At 37.3% G+C, this 25,459-nt stretch overlaps 1 protein-coding gene across 1 annotated transcript in view; it reads left to right on the top strand.

Moving 5' to 3' along the window:
- The first annotated feature begins 18,745 nt into the window (after positions 1-18,745).
- SLC30A8 (solute carrier family 30 member 8) overlaps positions 18,746-25,459 on the top strand; it is a 33,669-nt gene continuing 26,955 nt past the window's right edge. Inside the window, exons 1-2 of the mRNA XM_003782392.1 lie at positions 18,746-18,816; positions 24,918-25,114. Of these exons, the coding sequence (XP_003782440.1) occupies positions 18,746-18,816; positions 24,918-25,114 (268 nt within the window). The remainder of the gene's footprint in view (positions 18,817-24,917; positions 25,115-25,459) is intronic.

The raw sequence follows: 25,459 nt of genomic DNA, 5'->3' as shown, positions 1-25,459 counted from the left end.
AGCAAATAGACAACCTACACAATGGGAAAGGATATTTGCATATTTTGAATCAATGAAAGCTTGATAACTAGGACCTACAGATTACTCAAATTTAATAAATGTAAAAAGAGCCAACAATCTCTTATATCTCTGGGCAAGAGAGATTGAATAGAACCTTCTCTAAAAAAGAAATTTTTAACAAATTGTTTGTTAACAAATTGTTAACAAACATATGAAAAAATTCTCATTGTTCCTAATTATCATAGAAATGCAAATCAACCACCCTGAGATAGCATCTAACTCCAGTGAGAATGGCCCACGTCACAAAGTCTCAAAACTGCAGATCCTGGCATAGATTTGGAGAGAAGGGATAATTTTTACACTGCTGGTGGTACTGAAAACTAGTACAACCTTTTTGGAAGGAAGTATGGAACTCAAACTAGACCTCCCATTTGATCCTGCAATCCCATTACTGGCATCTACCCAGAAGGAAAAAAAAATTCTTGTACCATAAGAACACTTGCACTAGAATGTATATTGCAGCTCAATTTGCAATGGCCAAAATGTGGAAACAGCCTAAATGTCCACCAACCCAGGAATGGATTAATAAGTTGTGGTATATGTATACCATGGAATACTATTCAGCCATTAAAAAGATGGAGACTTTACATCTTTTGTATTAATCTGGATGGAAATGGAGCACATTATTCTTAGCAAAGCATCACGAGAATGGAGAAGCAAGAATCCTATATACTCAATTAATTTCTTTGAGTAGTGAGAGTTGTAGATTCTGTTTCAGTCTTCTACATATTGCTATACAGTTTTCCCTACTCCATTTATTGACTAAGGATTCTTTTCCCCAGTGTATGTTTTTATCTGTTTAAAACAGGTAAAATCTGATTCTTTTCCACAGTGTATGTTTTTATCTGTTTTATCTGTAAAAGATCAGGTGGGAATATAAGGATGGTTTTATAGCTAGATTTTATACTCCCATTCATTGGTCTATGTCTCTGTTCTTGGGTCAGTACCATACTGTTTTGATTACTACAGCCTTGTAGTATAGCTTAAAGTCTGATAAAGTGAGGCTTCCTAATTTGTCTGTTTTGCTTAAGGATGCTTTGGCCATTCAGGCTATTTTCTCATTCCATATGAAGCACAGAATTATTTTTTCTAGATCAGCAAAAGCTAATATTGTTATTTTAATGGATATAGCATTAAGTATGTAAATAATTTTGGGTGCAGATATTTTAACATTGTTGATTCTTCTGGTCCATGACTATGATATATTTTTTCATACATTTACATCCTCTGTGATCCTTCCACAGTAACTCATAGTTCTCCTTGCAGAGGTCTTTTACCTCCTTGATGAGAATATATTCCTATGTATTTTGTTTTCTTTATGGCTATCATGAAAGGTTATAAGTCTTTGATTTCATTCTATGCTTGATTATTGTTGGTGTATAAGAATCCTATTGACTTGTGTACATTGATTTTGTATGCTGAGACTCTGCTGAATTTATTTATCAGTTACAGGAATCTCTTGACAGAAAATTTTGGATTTTCTAGAAAAAAGATCATATTGTCAGCAAAGAGTGATAGTTTCACGTCTTCTGTCTCTATTTGGATATCCTTGATTTCCTTCTCTTGGCTGACTGCTCTGGCTAGAACTTCCAACACTATGTTGAACAGAAATGGTGGCAGTGGATAGTAGGCAACATTGTCTAGTTTCAGATCTAAGCGCAAATGCTTTCAGTTTTTCTCCATTCAGTATGATGTTGGCTGTGAGACTATAGTAGATGGCTTTTATAATATTGAGGTATGTTACATCTATGCCATGTATGTGAAGATTTTGCATCATAAAAGGGTGCTGAATTTTGTCAAATGCTTTCTCTGCATTTATTGAGATGATTATATGGTTTTTGTTTTCACTTTTGTTTGTGCAATGAATCATATTTATTGATTTGTGTATGTTGAACCATCCTTGCATTTCTGGGATGAAGCCTACTTGGCTATAGTGTATTGTTTTATTTAATGTGCTGCTGAATTTTATTTCCTAGAATTTTTTTGAGAATTTTTGCCTATATATTCATAAGGGATATTTATCTGTAGTTTTCTTTTTTTGTTGTGTCCTTTCCTGGCTTTGGTATCAAGGTGATACTGGCTGCATAGAGCAAGTTAGGGAGGATTTCTTCCTTCTTTATGTTATGAAATAACTTTGGCAGTGTTGATACTAGTTCTTTGTAAGTCTGGTAAAATCTGACAATGAATCCATCTGGTCTGGGACGTTTTTTGTTGTTGAAAGGTTTTTTGTTTGTTTGTTTGAAATTACTGCATAAGTGTTGTTACTTGATATTCATCTGCTTGGGAGTTCTATTTCTTCCTCACTGAGCCTAGGGGATTTTTCCATTTCCTCAAGGTTTTCTGGGGTAATCACAGCAGCAACAAAAATTAAAAAATGTTATAAAGCTTCTGCACAGCAAAGGAAACAAACACTAGAGCAAATAGTCTATCTAATGGGAGAAAATATTTATAAGTTATACATCTGATAAAGGGCTGATAACCAGAATCTGTAAAAACCTCAAATAAAACAGCAAGAAAAAAACAACCCCATAAATAAGTGGGCAAAAGATAAGGACAGAAGTTTTTCAAAATAAGATAGATTGCCATTTCTGATAAGCATTAAAAAATGCTCCGGCAGTGCCTGTAGCTCAGTGGGTGGGGCACTGGCCACATACACCCAAGCTGGTGGGTTTGAACCTGGCCCAGGCCAGCTAAACAACAATAACAACTGCAATAAAAAAAATAGTTGGGTGTTGTGGCGGGTGCCCATAGTCCCAGATATTTGGGGGGTTGAAGCAAAAGAATTGCTTAAGCCCAAGAGTTTGAGGTTGTGACCTCTGACCTGTGATGCCATGTCTACTAAAGGTGATGTAGTGAGATTCTGTCTCAAAAAAAAAAGCTCAATATTTCTAATCATCAGGGAAATGCAAATAAAAACTATAATGTGGTATCATCTAACTCCAGAGAGATGGCTTTTATCAAAAATTCCCAAAACAATAGAGGCTGAAATGGATGCATAGAGAAAGGAATACTTATATACTGTTGGTATGACTGCAAACTAGTACAACCTCTAAGGAAAGTCTTATGGAGAGCCTCTAAAAGTAGACCTATCATTTGATCCTGTAATCCCACTATTGGGTATTTACTTAGAGAGAAAAAATTTATTTTGTCAGAAAGACGTATGCATTCAAATGTTTATTGCAGCACAATTCACAATTTCAAAGATGTGGAACCAACCCAAATGCTCATAATACATGAGTGGATTAATAAAATGTATACCATGCAGTGCTACTCAGCTATAAAAAATTGTGAACTAATTCCTTTTCCAACAACCTCAAAGGAACTGGAGATCATTTTTCTAAATGAAGTTTCATAAGAATGGAAAAACAAAAATCACATGTGCTCAGTGTTAAGTTGGAACTAATGGATCAACAACCAAGTGCACATTTGGTAGTAAAACTCAGTGAAAATTAAGGTGGTGGAAGGGTCAGGAGGGGAGTGGTAAATTCACACATAATGGGTTCAATGCACACTATCTAGATGAGGGGCATCCTTGTAACTTGACTCAAACTGTACAAAATCATTTCATGTAGCCAAAACATTTGTACCCCATAGTATGCTAAAATAAAATAATCAAACAAAAACAACCAATAAAAATTTTTAAAAAGTTGAAAACTAAAAAAGATAAAATGTAGGGTTTTGGTATCATCTATGATATGTAGAATTTAATGGATATGGAAACTAGGGTATTAGAGTGGTTATTTCATTTGACACTGCTTTCCTGGGTGTTCATACTCAAGGTAACTATTAGTAACTAAAGCCTAGAAGCAGCAATGAGATTGGCTTTGGAATGGACTGTGGATTTATCCTAATTGGTTTACAGTAGATCTATTGTGGAAAAATGAGACCTACTTAACCTACTTTGCAGCTAAAAAGTTTAGAGCCTGACGTCTTTTTTTTTTTTTTTTTTGAGGCAGAGTCTTTACTTTGTCACCCTCATCAGTGTGCTATGGCATCACAGCTCACAGCAACCTCAAACTCTTGCACTTAAGTGATTCTCTTGCCTCAGCCTCTCAGGTAGCTGGGACTATAGGCATTCGCCACAACGCCCAGCTATTTTTAGCGATGGGGTCTTTCTCTTGCTCAGACTGGTCTTGAACCTGTGAGCTCAGGCAATCCATCTGCCTCAGACTCCCAAGTGTTGTGATTATAGGCATGAGCCACTGCCCCTGGTCTCTGACATCTTTTAATAATAGGTAACCTGCCTTAAGATCTTGTGAAGTGTTAGGCAATATTCTAAGAATTGTTCAAACATTATCTCATTTAATAACTCCAGCAATCCAATCAATTAAATACCTGTTATAATTTTCCACCATTTATGTATAAGGAAACTGAGTAAATCACTTTCCCAAAGTTACCTAGCTCATAAATAGCAGAACTTGGATTTGAACCCAAGCCTTTCACCTCTAAGGCTCATCCCCTTAACCTAAGCCATCCAGTCTTGTCTCCTTGTCTGTTCTCTCCACAGCTTCCAACAGCTGGACTCACCATCTACAAGCATTCTTCATCTGAGTGCTGACATCTGCTGTAGCCCCAGATGTCCCCATAATTAAGGCAGACAATTTTAAACATTTTCATATTCTCACTTAGCATAGGACTTGGTTATGGGCCCCCACACTCAAGCTTGGAATACTCTAACAAAGACCACCTCATTAAAGGCACAGTTTCTTTCTGATGAGTTAGGACTGCCAAGTCTTGTGACATCTTTAATGTCTTTGTGGCTGACCACAATCTGCCTTTATTTTATAAAGGATCATGGTCTCCATCCCCTCCACGGGTTCTGCTCCTCTGTTTAGAAAGCCTCAAGTCTGTTGCTCCTCAAGTCATGACAGAGCTTGTTAGTTTTTACATGGTACCAGGTGCTCCTCTATAGTTTTAGAATATACGCTTTATAAGAGAGGGTCTTGCTGGACTTATGCACCATGAGCCATTGCTTGCCATAGAATAGGCTTGTAACAAACATTGTTGAATAAATTAGTGGTAAGTTTTTTCATCTTCTGTCTCTCCCCGGGAGCAAACCTCAGGCTAGGCTTCATCTCCTTCACTTTCACCCTTTGCCCTTTGCCATAGGGAAATTAACCTTTCTCTTCTGGGCCTAAGTTTCAATACATAACAACAGATAGAAGGTGCTGACATTTAAAACTTCTCACTTGCTCTGATGACACAGAGAGTAAAGGTCTACTCCCTGACCAGATACCTTCATGTTTTAAAAATGTGATCTAGCTGATTTTATGCAATGCATAAACAGACATCAGAATGAGACTAACGGGTGACATTTACATAAATAGGCCATCAATATTAAAATAACATGAAGGAAAATTTACATGTAATATTAATTAGAAACCTTAACTAATTTCATCATTAGCCATTAATACCCTGGGACCATGTTAATACTTCTTGAAAGTTTATGAGGTATCTTTTGTGTGCAGGGTAATATAAAAATTTTAAAATATACATCAATTTATTTTATTTTTAAAATTATTTAAAGCAATTATTTCTGTTCCTTTGTCAATTTTTAACAGCTTTTTAAAGGTATAATTCACCTACCATAAAGTTCACTTGTTTTGCATACACAATTCAATGATTGTTAGTAAATTTATAGAATTGTGTGATATCACCACATTTTAATTTAAGAACACAGTATGCCATTCTTAAAGTACTTCACATACAAGAGAGTTGCTTATTTCAATTTCTCAATTCATGTATAAGGTATGTAAAGGAAATGAAACATTCAGGAATTGATGAGGAAATTGAACAAATAGCTTGCAATAGATACTGGTTGGTATAGCTGGAATGTTTTATTGGTGTGGGGAAATCTCTCATCTCTCACCCTTTGTGGGCACATCCTTATTACATCCTTGGGAAGCAAGTGCCTGGTTAATTTCAACCTGATAGACTACTGACAGGAAATGTCCCAGACAGAGGCAAAGCAGAGGAAGGGCATGGTTAGGTGTAAGCACCAAGGGCTTCCCATGAGCAAATTCGCCAAAAATAGTCTTTTTCAGGCATTGAGACTCATGGAGAATATTGCAAAGACTATGTACCCATTTTTATATACTCATTCCCTTGATAGTAAAAAGTGGCCTAAGGAAATGCAAACTTTGATCATAGAAAGAGAGGAACAGAGAATCGTACCAAGCTATTCCAGTAAGAATGTTGTATGAGTCAGAAAGGCTCGTGTATACTACAGAAACAAGTAAGTCACAGATCTCAGATGCTTGTAGCAACAAAGATGTGCTTACTCTCATGTTACAAGTGCTGTACAGGATAAGAGGAAGGCTCTGCTGATCCACTGTTGTCATTCAGGCACCCAGGGTGATGCAGGCTCAATTTCTACACATGCTTTCATGGTTGCCACAGCAAGGAAGAATCAGTGCTGTGGGATCTCACCTTGGCACTTAAATACCTCAACTCAAGTTTCACTCTTGATCCACAGCGTAGAATTAGCAACATGGCTACATCCAATTTCTAGTTTCAAAAAGGCAGAAAAGTTCTCCCCAACTCCAGAAAAAAATATTAATTGAAAATCAGGAATAGCAGTAAATATGGACACATAGGTAGCATTTAGTGAAATGAGGAAAAGACAAACAAAAGATTGAGATAACAAAATTTTAGCATTCGAATTTCTTTTCAGTGAGAGGATTCTTTTTTAAAAACACACATAGATTTTGGGTTAATGAGAGGGTACAGGCATTTAGGTTTGCCTTTGTAAGGTTAAGCTGGAGCCGTAGTTGTGACCTTCACCCAAGTTATACCATATGCCTGGACGTTATTCCAGTTAGGTGGGAACTTACTCTCCCTTTTTGAATTTAATTGAGTTTTTCTCTCATGTGTGTACTTAGTTGTTAGTCCACAAGTTTTCAACTTGGTATTCTCGTCTGGAAAAATATCTTGATAGACATTTTGGGTGTGAGGGCTGAGAACTAACAAAAAGTGGGCGACAGAAGATTATCACTGAATCACTCTAAGTGGGGTAAGTTTAAGATATTGCTGTGATTGTAAGGGAAGAAGAGAAAAACAACAACAACAAAAAAAAAAAAAAAAAAAAAAGAAAAGAAAAAGAAAAAGAAAAAAAAGAAGAGAGAGAAGTCACCAGAAAGACTAAGGCAAAAAGGGTGAAAGCCAGTGAACATCCCAAAACTATCAGTAAGATGACTGAAGTACTATTTCAGAACAGTGATGCCTCCCCTTTTCTTGCACATGCCAAATGGTTCACATGCTGCAGTGGACATCCTCCTTCATCTTGACCCGCATCTTCAGTGAAGTCTGCTACATTCATCAGTGCATTGTGTGCATACATTTCTTCCATGCAGAGATGAAAAAGAATTCAATATATTGCTAATGGAGGCCAGGTACGTAGTAGCCAACCTTGGAGGAAGACACTGTCCTGCATTCCCTGTATCCTTTGTGCTCTCCAAGAAAGTTATCAAAATACAGGGAAGACTTTGATTTTCCATAGACTATGGAATTGAAAGTTAAAGTCAACTAGGTCGAGGTGCCAGGAAACCCCTTATGTAGTTAAGTCAAAATATGTTCAGGAGTTTTAATCAGAATAAGAAATTTTGGTGTTTAATAAAATTCTTTGTTTTATTTGAGATTTTTGAATCTATGTAGTCTCCAAACTTGGAAATGCAGTTTTGTCTTATGGGTTTTGTTCTTTTATGAAAATTTTTCCTGTTGTTTTAGGCTTTTTTATTTTTCAGGTATTCAGCACGAAGAGACAACAGCCCAGATTTGCATGACTCTCATGTGGTCGAGGAAGAGCTAGGAGTTTATGCCACTAATTTTCATCTCTACTTCTGGAGTATCAGAGAACACATATATTTTAAGAATTTCTTTTCAACTCAAGGAAAAAAATCATAATATATTGCTGTGAAGGAAGGTAGATAGACATGGGAAATTTGTGCTGTCAGGAAGGAGGGGCATTGTAGAGAGTATGAGACCTCCATCAGCAATGGCTCTTAAGGCTTGGGAAATCAATGAGGCTATGAAAGACACTTAAAAATGAAAACCTTCCTGCTCCAGATTTTGCCAGGTGCTTATGCCCTTTACTAATTTCAGCTGCAATTATAAGTATGATGAAATGGAAAAGTAAATGTTTGTGCAATGGCTGAGAAAAGTCAATTAGTTTTGCACCAGTGAAAAATAATGTAAACTCCTCATGTCTTCTAACAAATTGGCTCTCTCCACATATACTTTAAAATGCATGTTTACTGTACAATTGATTGTACTTAGAAATTTAAGTAGCACTAGAATAAGATCAATTCTGAAAATGTTAGTGAAAGAAATAAGGTGATAATTTACTTTTAAGAAGAAAAAATAATTAAAACAGCATCTGGGTCTGTAACAGTTTATCTAGTGAATGTCAGAGGTTTTTTTCTGTTTTTGTTTTCCCCTCCAGAATGGATCGGTTTCAACTATTCTCCTCTCTCTACTGTCTTGTTCTTTTTCCCCCTCAAGGAAGGAAAGAAGTGACTAAGAACTGCCAGTTAGCAGTGCAATTTCAAGCTTAATATCCCTGACAACTCCAAATATTATGTTTTAAAGGCAGAAAAGAACAATCTAGGATAGCTTTTTTCTCCAGGTTAGTTGACTTGACAACTAGACATGAAAGTACTTTGTGATTTTTTTTTATAATGGGGCAGAATTGCTTAGATGATAACAGTCTGGTTTTAGGTATCACGTCTTAATATGAATGTCCTTTACTTATTAAGCATTGCCGTGAAGTGCCATTTATCTAAATTATTGAATATAAGTTTTAAAATCATCCTGGAGAAATTAGGAGTAGAGATAAATTGATTATCTGCATTTTACAGGTAAGAAAGCAAATTCAGAAGATTATGGTGACCCAGTTGATGAATGACACCCAAGACTACTTGACTTCAAAGTTTTTACCCTGAATCACTGTGTAATACCTTCTCAGCAGTATATTCCACCAATCCATCATCCATTTGTCCACCCATCCATCTATTTATTTAGTCCCCTCAAATCATTCGCTTGTGATATGCCAGACACCCTAATCTATGAACTGAGGGAACAAGAGGATGAAAACAACCAAAGCCCCTGCCTACACAGAGTTTCCCCTCTCATGGGGGAGATGAGATGAGAAGCAATAAGTTAAAAACCAAAGTGGTAACAGGGGTAGTAACAGGGATCTGCAAAGAATAAAGGGGGTCGTGTAAAAGAGAAAAACTAGAGATGGCTGAGATTTCTCTGCTTTGCGTGGGGAGATCTGAGAAGGGTCCCCCTAGCCGGTGCTGCCTGGCAGAATGAGAAGGCAGCATTCATGTGCACAAGAAGAAGTATTTCAGGCAAAGGTGGCAGTATTGGAGGGGGTGTTTAATGGGGACACTTTATAGGTAACTAAAACTTATTCTTTTGAGTGCCTGCTTAAAAAACAAAGTAGCCAGTTCAGTGAAAACTATACACCATTCCACTTTGTAGAAGAGAGGCTCACTGTCACATCCACAGGTGTTCATGTTAGCAAAGCAGCTCTAAAATCTGCTCAGCATGTGGACCACGTTTGTTTTCGATGGCATCTTGTGGAAGTTCTTAGGGGAAAATGCTGGGCAACTCACACTTCTCATTAGTCTTTTCACATTACTTAATGTCTTAGTTAAATTACTATTTTTTGGTAAACTTCCCATTTCCTCCCTTTCATCTACTGAATAATAAGTTACTGACTGTTTGTAAACATCAAACAGAAGAAAAATAAGTGAAACTCTCTACCAAAAAGATCTGCAGCACCGACCAACCAGGATAATGTTGCCCTTGGGGTGTTGGAGGGGCTAGTCCTTGTGTCCTGTCATTACTCCTATAATTAGACTAAGCTGGAAAAGACTCACCTTCCTGTAACATTTTCCTTAAAGACAGGAAAATATCTGGATTCATGTGACAATGTGAACGTGTCATTTTCTGTTGTCTAACTGTTCAGAATAATGTTAAAATTTTGTGTCTATAATTTCAGGCTCCAGAGAATGAGTGTTTTTTTTTTTTTTTAAAAGCCGTGAGCCATCATAAAATAATGTGCGGTGAGTGATACTGGTGTTGATTGACAGAACTAGATCTTATAATCCAGTGGGCTCACATAGGAGTTTCTAATGTTTGCTGTTGACACTGAAGATAATGGGGCTGGCAATGTTCACTTTCTGCCTTCCCCACTCTTTGTTCAGGTTTTGTGAATGAAATTTATATACTTTAAGGATAAAATTCCAACGGTACTGTGACATGTTGCTATTATAGTTTGTGATGAGTATCGTATATCACCCAGCACCGACTGTATTGCTTTTCAAAGGCAATTCTCTCTTACGTTATAAATTCTTGGAGAGTAGATGTAATGTCTGTTTAAATTGCTAGAACTGGCCAGGCATGGTGGCCCACACCTGTCATCCTAGCACTTTGGTAGGCTGAGGAAGGCAGATTGCTCGAGCTCAAGAGTTGGAGACCAGCCTGAGCAACAGTGAGACACTGTCTCTACTCAAAATAGAAAAACTAACCAGGTGTTGTAGTGGCTCTTGTAGTCCCAGATACTAGGGAACATGAGGCAGAAGGATTGCTTGAGCCCTAAGAGTTTGAGGTTGTTTTGAGCTAAGGCACCATGGCACTCAACCAAGGGCGACAGAGTGAGACTCCGTCTTAAAAAAAAAAGAAATTCTAGCACTTATCATGAGCTCAGAACTTAGCCACTACATGTGGAAATTTTCTTTTTTTTTTTTTTTGTTGTTACATGTGGAAATTTTAAGGCTTGCGGGGAAGAGGATGTGGTGATTGTTGGGTTGAGCAATGGACTGAGTTGTCTCCTGGTGCTGTTTGGTTTCTTCTTTCACGTTTTTCCCAGTGAAAAACCACATCTGTGAACTTAAGCCAGTTCAATTTGCTAGTAAACAAGACATGAGGTGAGAAGTGGGGCTGCAGTTTCTGCAGTGGGGGAGTTATGGAACAGTGGCCAAAAGCATTCAAAACTTTCTGGCCCAGGAGGTAGATGATAGGCCTGGAGGTCTTCCAGAAACAACCCTAGAAAAGAAAATAACTTTTATTGTTGATGCTGCCCTAGCAGTTATCAGACAGCAGCCTCACAAAAATCTGGCAAAGTTGGTTTACAAAGGCATGCGTGTGTGCATGAGTGTGAGTGTGTGTGCATGCACACACATACACCCATAAATGCACAAAACATTTTGTTAAGATATTCAAAATACTCTTTAAAAATTGACTTATTCCTTGGAGCTCAGGTAAGAGGAGGACTTATCGCTCATTGTTCACCTTTTAAATTTTAAACCTATCTTTTGTTGGTTTTTAAATAATAAGTGTTAACATTTTTACTTTGCTGGCATTTACCTGATAGTATGTTTTATTTATTTTTATCTATAAATGACTTCTCCATGTTTAGTGTGAATATTTAACACCATAAAATGCTTGGAATGTGATTTCTCTAGTCCAAAAGAAGAAGGGGATTATTTCACTGACAAGAGCCTTCTGAGGGGGCACAGTGATGTCATTGTCTTCTTTCTGATTAGGAAATTGGAGCAGAAGGAAGCGAGCTTATATTCACTGAAACCCTGAAAATCAGTGAGAGGGAGAGAAGTGGATCTCATGAGCTCAGTTCTTAGTTGAAACTAGTAGTTGAACAATGACGTGCTCACATGAGAGAAAACTCAATAAATTCAAGAAGTGGGGAGAATGGAAAGGGGTTGTATAGGTTCTCAACCAACAGGATCAATGCACGGATATATGGCACACTCCCTGGGTGAGGGACACAACTGCCACTCAGACTTTAACTTACAATGCAAGCAATGTAGCCATGCATTCAGCATGAAAAGATGTTCGTTTTGGCAGTGGTATGAACTAAAATGGGTGATCAGGCTGGATTCTGGTGTCATACAGGCCATTCTCAAGAACTATGATTAGAGCAGGCTTAATACACCATTAGGGAAAGATGAGACAATCACATCTACCCAGCAAAGAGTTTGAATTAGTAGCTAATGAACATGTTGGATAAGAGTAGAGTGCTCCAAAGGTTCTAATCTGGCCAGTCAGCCGTTGAAAGGATATATGTGAGCAGACAAAGAATCTATTGTGTTTAAACTTCAGGATTAATCATTATACCTCATTTTAGTAGAGGGCTTGATTTTTATTAAAAAATGAAGGAGAAATGACTATATAGTATAAAGTAAATTAAACATAATTGATCCTCATTTGCTGACAACAGCATAATAATAATGATGATTCTAAGAAGTAATGGAATATTAGTATTCACTGGAATATTATTTGAACCATAGAATTGATTTCTTCTTCTGTTTCCTTCCATAGAAAAAGTCCAAGGATGTCTGAGTTTACTATTCACTAGCTTTCTTGGAAATTAACTTGTGACTAGGAAATGCAGGTTCTGCCAAATCCCATTTTAACCAAATCTTAACATAAATTGTTCATATTGTCTTGCCCTATTGATTTCTGCAGTATAAATAATACTTAAAATGGAGAACATCTCATTGTGTCTTGAACTGTTTTTTGGTAATAGTTTAATATGAAGGTTTACAATGTTTAGAATGAAATTTTCACTTTGTGAATGAAATGTTCCATTTCTGGTGGAGACTCAGAAAACCATCTTCTTTCTTTTAGATTCTGAATGGTAAAAGGCAATATGATCCTGGGCACAATAGGCTTTTAAAAGATCAGTTGCTAAACACAATATTTTCGATAACACTGTATTAGCTCGTTATAATTAAATGCCCATTTTTGTTTTCTCTTGGGCTTAGCGGACTGCAAAAGAAGTAGAAGCTCCTGTCATCTACTCACTGACCAACATCTAAGTAATTGGGGAGAGAGCTTAGGGCCACAAAAGGTAATGTGATGCTTCACTTATCTTCGTTGGATGCAAGTTCAAAGAACCAGTCCCTGGATGGTAGTAGAGAAATTTGTGACAATTGGATTAGCAGCATTTTAAAATGTAGACTTCCTGGAAGCAAATTCATTAATATCAAAAGAAGAGATGAATTGGTTGCAATGCCTTGTGGTTGTGCTTTCAGGCAGGAAAGACAGCTGCCATCCCTTGATGCATTTTGGATTCGACGTGAAAAGCAACTGGCTCAGTCTTGCAGGGGGGAGCTCTGAGGCAGCTTTGTCTTGTCGCCTGGACTATCTCCTGAGGGGCTGTCTTGTCAGCCAGGAGTCAAATAAATCCTGGTTCTGAGATTCAGAGCAGAAGATGAGCTTTGCCTTTGCTCTCTTGGCATTCACCTGGGGACTGTCCATGAAAATCTTTCTCCCACAGATGAATCATGGTTCCCTAAGGTCTTTCAGCAAAGGAAAGTGAACAGGACTCATGAAAATTAAATGGTGGCATTCCAGGTAGTAACAAGAGGGCTTTATTACGATTTTTTTAATTTGGGAATTCAATGCTTAACTTTTCAGTGATGTTCTGTGCATTTATAGACCAAGGAATTGGAATATTAGGAATATTAAAACATATATTTTTGCCTGCCTTTTGTGTTATAATGCCTTAAAATAATAAGTTAGATCCTCATAATTCTCTCTTGCTTGTTTATATGAATAAAATCAAGAAGAGAGATTTTATTAATGATTTAATGAAATCATTTATTGATTTTATTAATGATTTAATGAACTCATTTATTGATTTTATTAAATTGATTTAATCCCTGATTTAATCCCTCAGCTGTGGGATTGTGAGGCCAGAAGATCATTGCTTTGGAGTTCGTAGGACAGATGTATCCATAGCTAGATTAGAGAGTGTTTTTAAGGGTTAATTAGTTTGAATTTGCAGAGTGCTTGGAAAAAGAAGTGTGGTATATGAAGCCTGATCAATAAAATATATACTTCATAAACATTTCAACTACTAAGCCCCAATGTTCCCCCCCACCAAAATACTGCCAGTTTATTTTTATATTATTTAATTGCATCTGTGATACTTAATAAAATATTTCTCTTATTCTTTTAGTGTCCATTTTTTATCAAGTGTTTCTTTTCCCAACAAATACAAATTGCATTTTCACTGGAACATTTCTACAGCTCCATCTCTTTAAATAATAAAGATGGTTAAAAAATGTTACAGTTCTAATTTGTCAAGAAGGAAATAAAAGTCAGATGGCTTTCAGGACATTTTCAAGTAATGTATGATATATAGGAAATAGTTTATGTTACACGCACATTTACTTTAGATTAAAATAAAATTTTCATAATACTCTCTAAAATACAATCCAATTAAATTTCCAATGTTTTTGTTTTCATGTTTCGGGATGGAACTTTTGAAAACCTGACATTGTAGTAATGCGAGGAGTTACCTTGCTAAGGAAATACTGTTCAGCCAGGAAATAATAAGATCTTTACAGTCTGCATGAGGACGCATAAGTCCAGAATATTTAGTAGGTGATTACACTGGTTGAATTTGAATTTCCTTCCCTGTTTCCTTCCCCCATGTATAAAAGTTTTTAGTGTAGTCCCTGGCATATCACCAAGGCCTCATTCTGAATGGCACTCCACGGGTAAGGGGTAGTGCAAAGCAGGCATACATCTATAATTTGAGCAAATTGAGCCCAGAGAGTTTGAGACATCTACCCAAAGTCATACAATTAAAGGCTGAAGTTGTCAGATCTTCTTCTTCTTCTTCTTTTTTATTTTGACAATCTCTATTTCCTTGATGGATTTTTACATTCATGGGTAATTCTTAGCTTTCTCCTAAGACCGGATCAAATCTTCAGGGACAGTCAAAATGTTGTGCTTGTCCATGGCCAAGTATATATCACAGCAATAGAAAACTTGACACGCCAAGGACTGTATACTAAGAACTTTTATACAGACAGGCAGTCCCCTAGTTGCAAACACCCGATTTGCATACAACTCGCACTTACCAATGGAGAGTATTAAAGTAAGTTCCCAAGTTACAAACTCCCAACTGTTGTACAGCTAGCATTTAGGAACAGAGGATAGTACAGGTGATTGGCAAATGTACTCCTGGCAATTTACATACAAATTCACCTTCAGAACAAACCTATAGAACCTATCTCATTTGTAACCCAGGGACTGCCTGTATTGTCTTTTTTTCTTCTCAAAACCTCTGTAAGATGGATTCTATCAATGTCCCCATTTTACAGAGAAGATAAAAAACACCAGAGGTCAGGCAACTTGTTCAAGGTCACACCGGAAATCACGACTACGTCCATCTAACTTCAAAGACCATGTATTAAACCACTTCACCGCACTACCTCTTGACACAAACCCAAAGAGCAAAACACGATGAAAATCCACATTTATCATTTAAGAATAGGCACTTTTTTGTTGCTCTTTAAAAGATGGTTACGTGCAAGCAATGGCACCATGTAATGTTGCTGAAAAAACGGGTTTAAACTTTGGGAGCACACATCGTGAGAACTTGGTACCCAGTGTCCAGGGATGACCACAATAGCTTTGCATAAATACACACACGTCCTTTTTGCAAGTGAAATATCAAAGACGTGTAAGACACTTGTGTAAATAACTCTTGCACAAGAGTATACTACTGTTTGTAAAATCCCATTAAAAAATTGCTGCTGGCAATAGCACTAGGGACCCAACCCGTTCTTGGTTACGTCAGTGATGTTCTTGTGGCTGAGAGAATATTTATTCCCAGAGGTAATTCTTATAGATTGCATTTTGCCCATTCACTTGCTACAAGCTTATGATGCAGAGTAGGTGGGGAGGACAACCTGTAATTCAGGATGGTTTAGAAGCTGGTTGCCTAGGAAACTGGGATGAGCAACATGAGGCCCATCAAAAGTAACTGTCAACAAGAGATGGGATTTTCTTTTTTGATCTGAGCTGCTTTCCAAATACATTTTCTGGGCTACTTGTGAAGCCTAATTAGGGCTGCTGGTTCCTAACAGGCAGTTGGCCCTTGGCGGTTGGTTCACGCCAACGTAGACAAAAGGTTAGTCGGAGAGGATGGAAAATGTTTCATACATGTTGTGAGGACACACAAACATTCGGGAGGAGAAATTACAGTACAGTTAAAATGAATTTTTAAGAGAATAAGGTGGACAACAGATGTATATTTTACTTAGCTTAACATATGGGCAATTCTTAATCATAACTTATCTACATCTAAATTAATAGCACCAACATTTACTTCTTTAACATAAAAATTTTGTTATAATCCACCCTTCTCTGCTCTTAGGCTATTCACAACAGAAACTTTTCTTTATAGCAGTCTTTAAGAGTGGCATTTAGAAATTCATAAATATTTGATGAAAATGGTGCCTAATTTTCCAGTACTTTTCAAATATACATATTTATTTATTTGTTTTTTTTGTTTTTTTCTTTTTTTGAGACAGAATGCCACTCTTTTGCTTCAGGTTAGAGTGCAGTGCAAGAATCTATCTAGCTCACAGCAACCTCAAACTCCTGGGTTCAGGCAATCCTCTTGCCTCAGCCTCCTGAGGAGCTGGGACTACAGGTGCCCACCACAACGCCTGGCTCATTTTTCTATTGTTAGTAAAGATGAGGTCTTACTCTTATTTAGGCTGGTCTTGAGCTCCTCAGCTTAAGTGATCCTCCCACTCCAGTCTCCCAGAGTGCTAGGATTACAGATATGTGCCATTGTGCCTGGCCACATTTATTTATTTTTAAATATATCATACATGTTTCTCTCTCTCTACACACACACACACACACACACACACACACACACACATACACAGTATCCATACTACATATGTGCATATATATTTAAGTTGAACCATATAAAATTGCTGACATCAAACCATACAGAGCCTATAAAATGGCAATTTTATATGGTTCAACTTACAAATAAATAGAAGACATCATAGAATCCATTGTGGGGGGACAATATTTTCTTGTCTTTTGTTTGAGTCTCTCACATACTCTTTTCCATCTCCACTTTTCCCTGTCCTATGTCAGCCCCATCCTGCTCTCACTCTGTCCTTGCCCCACAGGCAACCCACATTAACAACTTGGTTATCCTCCATGCTCATTGAATGGGCATCCATATCCATTTTTCTTCCCTTCTCTGAGATTACTGTTAATGAATTTCAGCCTGATGTCCAGTAGTTTCTTCATTTTTTGACATTTGTTTGCTTGGATTCTATTTCTGTTCAAGCTGAGAAGTAGGGTCCTGGGCTGCCCTACTTCTCACAGGTGAGGGATTCTTTCTGGTTTCCTACTTTTACCTTCACAGAATAGCCTGTTACTTTGCAAAGTTAAGGGTAAGAACATACAGGCGAAAGATGCCTTGATTTTTATTCTGCTAACACTAACCCCAGTATTTCCTGCATGTTCCTGCATGGAAAAGTGGCCTCCCCAACTGTCAGAACAAAGTTAAGGATGAGTTAGGTAGGGGGGTCTTATGAGAAGACCTTGGAATTTATGTTGTACACAAAAGTGCTGGAAATCTCAGGACTGATGAGAAGTCCAGCCCCATCACAGACAGGACAAGAGTCTGAAGATGCTCACTCTCAGCCAAAGGGGACTTCTCTCACTGTGATTGCCATTGAGCCATATTCTCCTTTCAGAGAATAATATTATTATAACTTTATTAGGGGCATAAGGTTGGGAAACCTCAACTCAGCATGGTGGTCAACTTCTCATGGTGCCACTGGGTTACCCCTGGATTAAACCCCTCTTAGTCTTCTCACTAGGAAGTTGGTGTCCATGGAAGACAGCAAGAGGCCTCATGCATGGTCTGGCGTTGACCTCTTCTCCACCCTCCACCCCCATCCCTACCCCGCACACACCTGTACAGGCTGTGGGCGTCTTTTAGCCCTAATAGAAATGCTGGCTGTCAGAGCAGGCTCTTGCCATTGGCTCCCTCCTCTTATTTGGGAAGGAACGTGCTTTGTAATGAAGTAAAATGTCAATTCCTAGGAGTTGAAGGTCCGAGGGAGGCTCCATTCCCAAGAGCTGTGATTGGCACGCCTGGTAAACTTTCCGTGGGGGTGTCTTTTATCTTTTGTAGAGGGTACCCTGGCCAGGGAGGACAAGGTTCCATCCAGTTCTTGCCTGGTGGAGAGCTGTTATTTACTTGAAGCACAGCCCTTCTCTTGCCTGTCAAAAGAGCTTCAAAGCTGCCACATTAGGATGGTTTCAGATCACAGCCTTCAGTGACTAATGACCCTTGTCTTCCCCTTCAATATTGAAATCCCAAAATGCTCCTAGGCGAGGAGAAGTAAATTCTGACATCTGCTTAGAGGTCATCTTAGAACTAAATCCCCAGAGAAAAATGTTAGGTTGATAGACACGGGGAAAAGAGTGAAATGTTAATAAAAAGAAAAAAGTAAAGTTAGTATACAGAGAGTAGCTATTTGCAGCTCACCCAGGTGTGCTCTGAAGGTCAAACCCTTACTCAGCAATTAGTAGAAAACCTGTGAGCTCTTCTACCTTTAAGCACAATTGAATCAGAGAGCACGAGAAAGACACACAGACCTGCAAACCTCCCTGGGTAGTCAGTTTTTGTGGGTGAAAAAACGAGGCCAGTTGATATTCCAAGGAGGTTGTGGCTTTAGCAGACTACCAAGAACATCGATGTAGGAGGTTTGTTATTTTATTCCTTTTATTTTTGGAAAGTGTGTAAATAGTTGCAGTGCTGCGTTGTTTGAGAAACTGGACGGTGAGTTCAACAACAACAGCTCTTATCTTGGCCATCATGGAGTTTCCTGAAAGAACTTACCTTGTGAATGAAAAAGCCACCAAGATGTACGCCTTCACACTGGACAGGTAACAGACATCTGCATCTGTCTCACAACTTTACGTCTTGAATATTCAATACATTTCTAGATCCTATTGCTTCTGAATTTCAAACTTTGACTTTGCCACTTGGGTCATTTTGGAACATTTTATAAGCTGTTGACCGTAGACTGAAAAGTACAATTCTTTTGGTTTGGTTCCTTAAATATCCTAAGTGCATAAAGACTTTATTAAAGTCTTTTCTATCTGTAGTTTTTCTTGCAGAAAATGGACCTATACAACCTAACGTGTTTACTTTTTTTTCTTATTTCCACACTTAGATAGTAAGTTTTATTACTTTTTTAAAATAGAAATTTCTAAATTTTTATTTAGAAAAAGGACTTTTCAATGACAGCAAATTTTCAATTGTGGTTGTATAGATCTTAAAATGATTTATTACTTCCTTAATCATAAAATACCATTATGAACATATAGGCCTATAGCAAATATGGCTGATTTTAATTTTTGACATAGTTACAGTTCTTTTTAATACCGCCCATAGTTCCGCCGGCAATACATTCATTTGTGTTTCATTTGTTATACTGATTAAGCACACCTGTGCTTAATATTGGCCCTACATCATGGAAAAGACAAAGATTTCTAGTCCCAGAACTCTGTCTTCTTGGAACATAGTCCAGGGTGAAATACACGGAAGGACTAGGTAACTACAAAACAGAATGTTTGTGTCATGCTGGGAGCGTTCAATGAGAAGACGAGATAACCTACAGCAGACCCAAACTTTGGGGTCAGAGAAAGCTTTTGCAGAAGTGATGATCAAGAAATGAAAAACAAAAATGAATTAGAATAGGATTAAAGGAAACGCTTCACAGAAAGTCAGTTTCGGGGAAGGTTTTCTGGGTTGATAATAATTGTACAGTAAAGATAAAGACATATAAGAAGGAGAGCTTGGTACGTTTGGGGGGTCAAACCTGAGTGGGGCGCAAAAAGAAACATATCAGCATATGTAAATGAATGAATAAAAATATGAAATAAATTCAAGTTAGGGACAGAATTTAAGAGAATCCTCACCCATGAATAATATGTGTAACATTTTTGTTTGTTTCCTGGAGCCAAATTAATATTTGAAAGAGTAGCAATATTATGTTTGATAGCATCAAATATTTTAGCCACAGCAAACAGACTTTTCAAAAGAATATTTATGACTTTGCTTAAAACAAAGAATCCAGAACATGTATAATCTTACATCAGAAGAATTATTTTCTTAGAATATTAGAACAGAGATGATTTCTTGAGATAATCTGCACTAAAAACAAAGCCTCGTGTTGGGTAGTTGTGAGATTAGTCAGTACTTTTGGACAATACATTGTTAACCTTTTGGACACTATTGATATAACATCTGTACATTATTGAAATAACATTTCTACAATATTCCCCTTCTCCTTAAAATGGATTATTAACATTCTGTTGCACAAATAAGCCAATCATTCATAGTTACAGGGGCTTCTTCACCTCATCCCTGGGTACGGATTTCAGGACATAATGTTTATAAAAACTGTCAAACTCGTTTTTATTTTCTTGTCAAACAAAAAAGATTAAATCTGGAACAGTTTCTTTATTCTTATCCCTTATTTTACCAGGCAAAAAATGTCAGAGAGAGCAAATGCTTTTCTCAAAGTCAGATGGTTACGTATGGCTGAGCTGCGTTCTGGACAGATGCCCCTTGCCCACTATGAATTTAGCGTTTCCTTTGTGTCTCCACCTTCACCGTGTGGCCCCCTGAATACGTCATCTGCTTCCGCCTGAGATTACATGAGCCTAGACTCCCTCTTACTCTTCCTCCTAATCTCCCTTCTCATTTATTTTGTTCTGTCTCTACTACATAGATCTTACAACTTGGTTCTCTGATGTTTTTTCCTTTTTCTCCTTCTTTGCCTTTTTTCTACTTATGGTGAGTTTTTAATTTATATTGCTAAGAAACGAAATCTGAAGGAAACAAAGGGAAGGTTTCATTTATCTATTGCTGGGCAACACATCATCCCCACACTTAGTGGCTTAACCAACAATCATTTTATTACTCGCAGTTAAATTTATAACACTTAAGTCACGTTTGACCTCTGCAATTATAAGAGGTGCTCAATATGACCTGTACTCACCCATCTTTTGTTATTGGTATATATTGAGTATTACAATTTTAATTGTAATTTCTCGTTCTTCATAGCTGTATACATTTTTTGACACCCTCTGATTTGCCATCTCCATTTTAGAGATACAGTAGCAAAGTCGTTTAACTTCTACCACCAAATAAAAACAAAATTAAAAAATAAAAAAGTCATAAAAGCTCCCCTACGTTTACAAAAATAAAGCCCCATTTTCTAAATTTTAAGAGACAAACTCAAAGTTATAGGTTACTGACATCAAATTTTCTAATATTTTTCCTATATTTTGCTCTGATTTTCTCCCTATTTCCTCTTTGATATTGCAGTAAATTTCTTTGGCCTATTATCCTTTTCAACTAAAGCTTTGCCATAGTTGAATGTATAGAAATCTGTTGGGATTTATTCATTACTAGCAGATTCACATTTCATTTTTTGATACGTCATAGCATTTGCTTTTTACATCCTTCTTTATATAATACTTAGAATTCACATTATTTTTCAGATCAAGACCTATTGTGCATCAAGAGAGACTTAGAGCACTTTGCTTTAAGCCACAGTGGTTCTCAATCTTCCTAATGCAGCGACACTTTAATACAGTTCCTCATGTTGTGGTGACCCCCAACCATAAAATTGTTTTCATTGCTACTTCATAACTGTAATTTTGCTAGTGTTATGAATCATAATGTAAATATCTGAAATGCAGGATGGCCTTAGGTAACCAAAGGAGTCATGATCCACAGGTTGAGAACTGCTGCAAGGGATGATAAGGAATGGTTTTTTTTGTTTGTTTTTTATACAGAGCCTCAAGCTGTCGCCCTGGGTAGAATGCTGTGGCTTCACAGCTCACAGCAACCTCCAACTCCCGGGCTCAAGCGATTCTCCTGCCTCCACCTCCCAAGTAGCTGGGACCACAGGTGCCTGCCACCACATTTTTTTTTTTTTTTTTGGTTGTAGCCTTTATTATTGTTTGGTGTGCCCAGGCTAGATTTGAACCCACCAACTCAGGTGTGTGTGGCTGGCACCTTAGCCACTTGAGCCACATGTGCAGAGCTGATGAGGAATGATTTTTAAGTTCTCTGGGGTCATAAACCCTTTTGGGAGCCCATGGAGACTGTGCACTCTTGCCTGCCCCCACAAAACATCATACACACATGAGCATGTTGTACACAATTTCAGTGAACCCTCTGAAGCCCACTTTTGGAATTCTGGCTTAGCACTTCAAGGAGCAGTCCCAGCTCAAAGAATAGCCATATTGCTTAATTGTAGAGTACAGGACAAGAAGGCAGTAGACCAAGTCTATTGCCCATGCTTTTCATACTTGTGGGGTTACCTAGAGGCTGTTCCCCTGTATTCGTGCCTTTGTTTTGCTTTTAAGCTGCTCTAGGATAAATCTTGTCTCCTGGTCACTTATCACCTGATTTTCTCTGGTCACAAGATTCATGAAAAACATAAAATAAAGCACAGCTTCATATGACCACAGCAGCCAGGATGTGCCAGAACCTTGGTGACTTGTCAGTGCAAGAAAGGAGGAAACTTCAATGATGCTTTTGTATTAGAACTCAGGCTCCTCTAAGTTGATGACATTTGGTGACCCATTAGAAAATTCTATTGTTTATTATCAGGGTATGTGTTACAAAACAAAATAAAAAATATACTTATTTAAAGATATAATTATTTTAATTGTCACTTGCCGAATGTTTCTTACTCCCACAAAGAAGATTATTTAAAACAGCTCAAAATTCTGAGTGCTGTTAACATCATTGATAAAAACATCCCAAAGCCAATTTGGCAGTATACATAAAAATCCTTAGAAAGTTAGGTGCTTTGTGACTAAATAATTCCCTTTTAAGATTCCATTATATAGAGATAATGTATTGAGCAAAGATTAACTGTAATGATATAAATCATAGCAATGCTTATGTGAGCAAATAATTGAAAAAGAATGAATTGTTCAATAATAGAAAATCAGTTAATTATGTTATGGCACATGTATGGTAATATAATACTCTCTGTATATTAAAAATAATGACAGAAAATGTAATAAATTGAGAAAAGGTTAGTATGTGCATATATAGCTAAGTGTCAGGTTCAGAAGCTGTATCTTCAGTAGAATCTTCTCATGACACTGTCATGTTATTCGTATCCATTCTAACCCTTCCCTCCTGAGTTTCAGCCCTGTGATTTGGGTAGAATTCACCCTATGTTGAGCTTTAAAAGTCAGTATGGCTGGGTTTAGCCAGTCTTCTGAGTACTACAAGACCTAGGCCAACCAGCTCATCCATAGTCCTCTGGTTGGTTTACGTATGGCCAAATCAGCATGCCCGTCAAGATTCTTGTTTGGCAATTATGATAGAGAGAGACTCTCTCTATGTGTGAAAAGCAAGCACATGATTTCATTACCTTTGGTAACCATTCCACTGCCATGAGGAAGATCAGCTTGAGATTGCAACACAGTTAAGAACTATGGAGAAATGGTTCCAGAACCCCATTGAAAGAGTTCCTGGATGCCTTTAGAGATGTTTTCAGTTGAAGGAACCAATTCATTCTTGTTAATTATTCTAGCAAGAGCTTTGTCTTCTGTGCTTGCAACCTAAAGCCTTCTGACTAATATGAATCTGAATCATGTGACAAAAATGCGTATTTGTATCTTTTAAACCTACACATCAAAGTATTGATTTTACTTGTCTCTTGGAAGTAAGATTACTGGTGATTTTCCCCTTTGCTTTGAGCTTTTCTGTAATTCTAGATTTTTTATAATGAAAAACCTAACTATAATGATAGTTTGAGCCATAATAATAATTATCATTTAAGGCAAAACCATCAGATTTTAAATTCTGAATGGTGATATAATAAATGAAATAACTCTTCAAGTTAAAGCTTACGTATTTATTTATTTTCCCTTCAAAGCCAGAAATCTAACTCCTTAATTCCAGAATCTCACTTATGTCTTCAAAAGAGTTCTATTAAAAATAATTTTGAGTCAGATTAGTTTAAGATCCATGCACATTGACATCTGTGTCAGTAAAAACTGGTTTTAGGTGTATTAATGTTGAGGCAGGGAGGCAGTATGTGGTCAGGTGGGGAAAATACTGGGCTTAGAATATGCATGCCACTGTTTCCTGGCTGCTTGACCATAAGCAATTACTTAGCATTTCTGAACCTCAGTTATGTCAGCCAAGAAACTTTGAGGCTGCCATGAAGTGAAATAAGCCAAACACAGAAAGACAAATATCACGTTCTCACTTATATGTGCAATCTACAAAAGTAGATCTCATGAAAGTAGAGAGCAGAAAGGTGGTTGGGGTAAGGGTAACCGAGGAATATAGAGAAAATGATTAATGGGTACAAATATATGGCTTGATGGAAGAAATAAGACGTAGTGTTTGACAAATCAGTAGGATTACTGCAATTTACAATTATCCATTGTACATTTCAAATTAGCTATAAGAGAATAATTGGAATATTTCTGGCATAAAGAAAAGACAAATGTTGAAGCTGGTAGATAATCTAAGTACAGTGATTTGATGTTTACAAATTATACGAATGTACTAAATTATCACATATACCCCAAAACTATGTACACATACCATGCACCAATAAAAACATCATTAAAAACAGAAACAAGAAACTGTGGAACTGGACTGAATATTCTCTATAATCTTTCTGTCTATGAAATTCTATGATTCTATGAATGGCTAGAACAGAACAGATATTCACTGCCTACTTTGGGAAGCACAAGTAGGTTTCAACTCTCATTTTAACATTGATTGATTCAGACTGCAAAGCAGTGGTAAGGTGGTTTACGAGGGTCCTTTGAACCCAGCAGGAAAAAGTGCTATGATGTATTATCCATGTTTATATGTATTGGAATCCTCAGTCTGGCTCCTAAACACATATCTTGCACCATCCCCCAATTTACGGTATTATTATTTGTAGCACAGTGTTCACTTCTCCATCTGTCAAACTCATCCATAGTGTGGAACTCCAGCTGAAACCTGTGAATAAAGACCAGCGTCCTGGAGAGGGGCACGAGGAGCTGGAGTCGGGAGGCTACCACTGCCATAGCGACTCCAGGGCAGTGGAGGACAGAGCAAATGAGCAGACCCATGCCAAGTGGAAACTCTGTGCTGCCTCAGCAATATGCTTCGTGTTCATGATTGCAGAGGTCATGGGTGAGTCTTTCTCAAGAATTCTCTGCTGAAAGAAGCCAACAAAACTTTACATTATTATGGGAAAGCTACCTAAGATCTTTGAAAGTAAAGTTTAATATTTTCTATTAGTATAAAGCAACAATATGCTCCTTGTAGATAGGTTGGGAAATAGAAGAAAATAAAATAAAATTCATCATCATTCCATGCCTCCAAAACCATAAAAGCATATTCTGCACAACATATTTTCTATTCATTGCTCACAGGGTTTTTAAATACATAATTGAGAGCATATTGAATACTTTTGACTGTACCATTAAATACTCTTCAAAAACATTCTTGTGACTGAACAATATTTTCGAATGTGCT

This window comes from Otolemur garnettii, unplaced genomic scaffold, assembly GCF_000181295.1.
Source record: "Otolemur garnettii isolate 467f Iridium unplaced genomic scaffold, OtoGar3 scaffold00004, whole genome shotgun sequence".
In the NCBI taxonomy this organism is placed as follows: Eukaryota; Metazoa; Chordata; class Mammalia; order Primates; family Galagidae; genus Otolemur; species Otolemur garnettii.
This window is presented reverse-complemented; position numbering and strand designations above follow the sequence as displayed.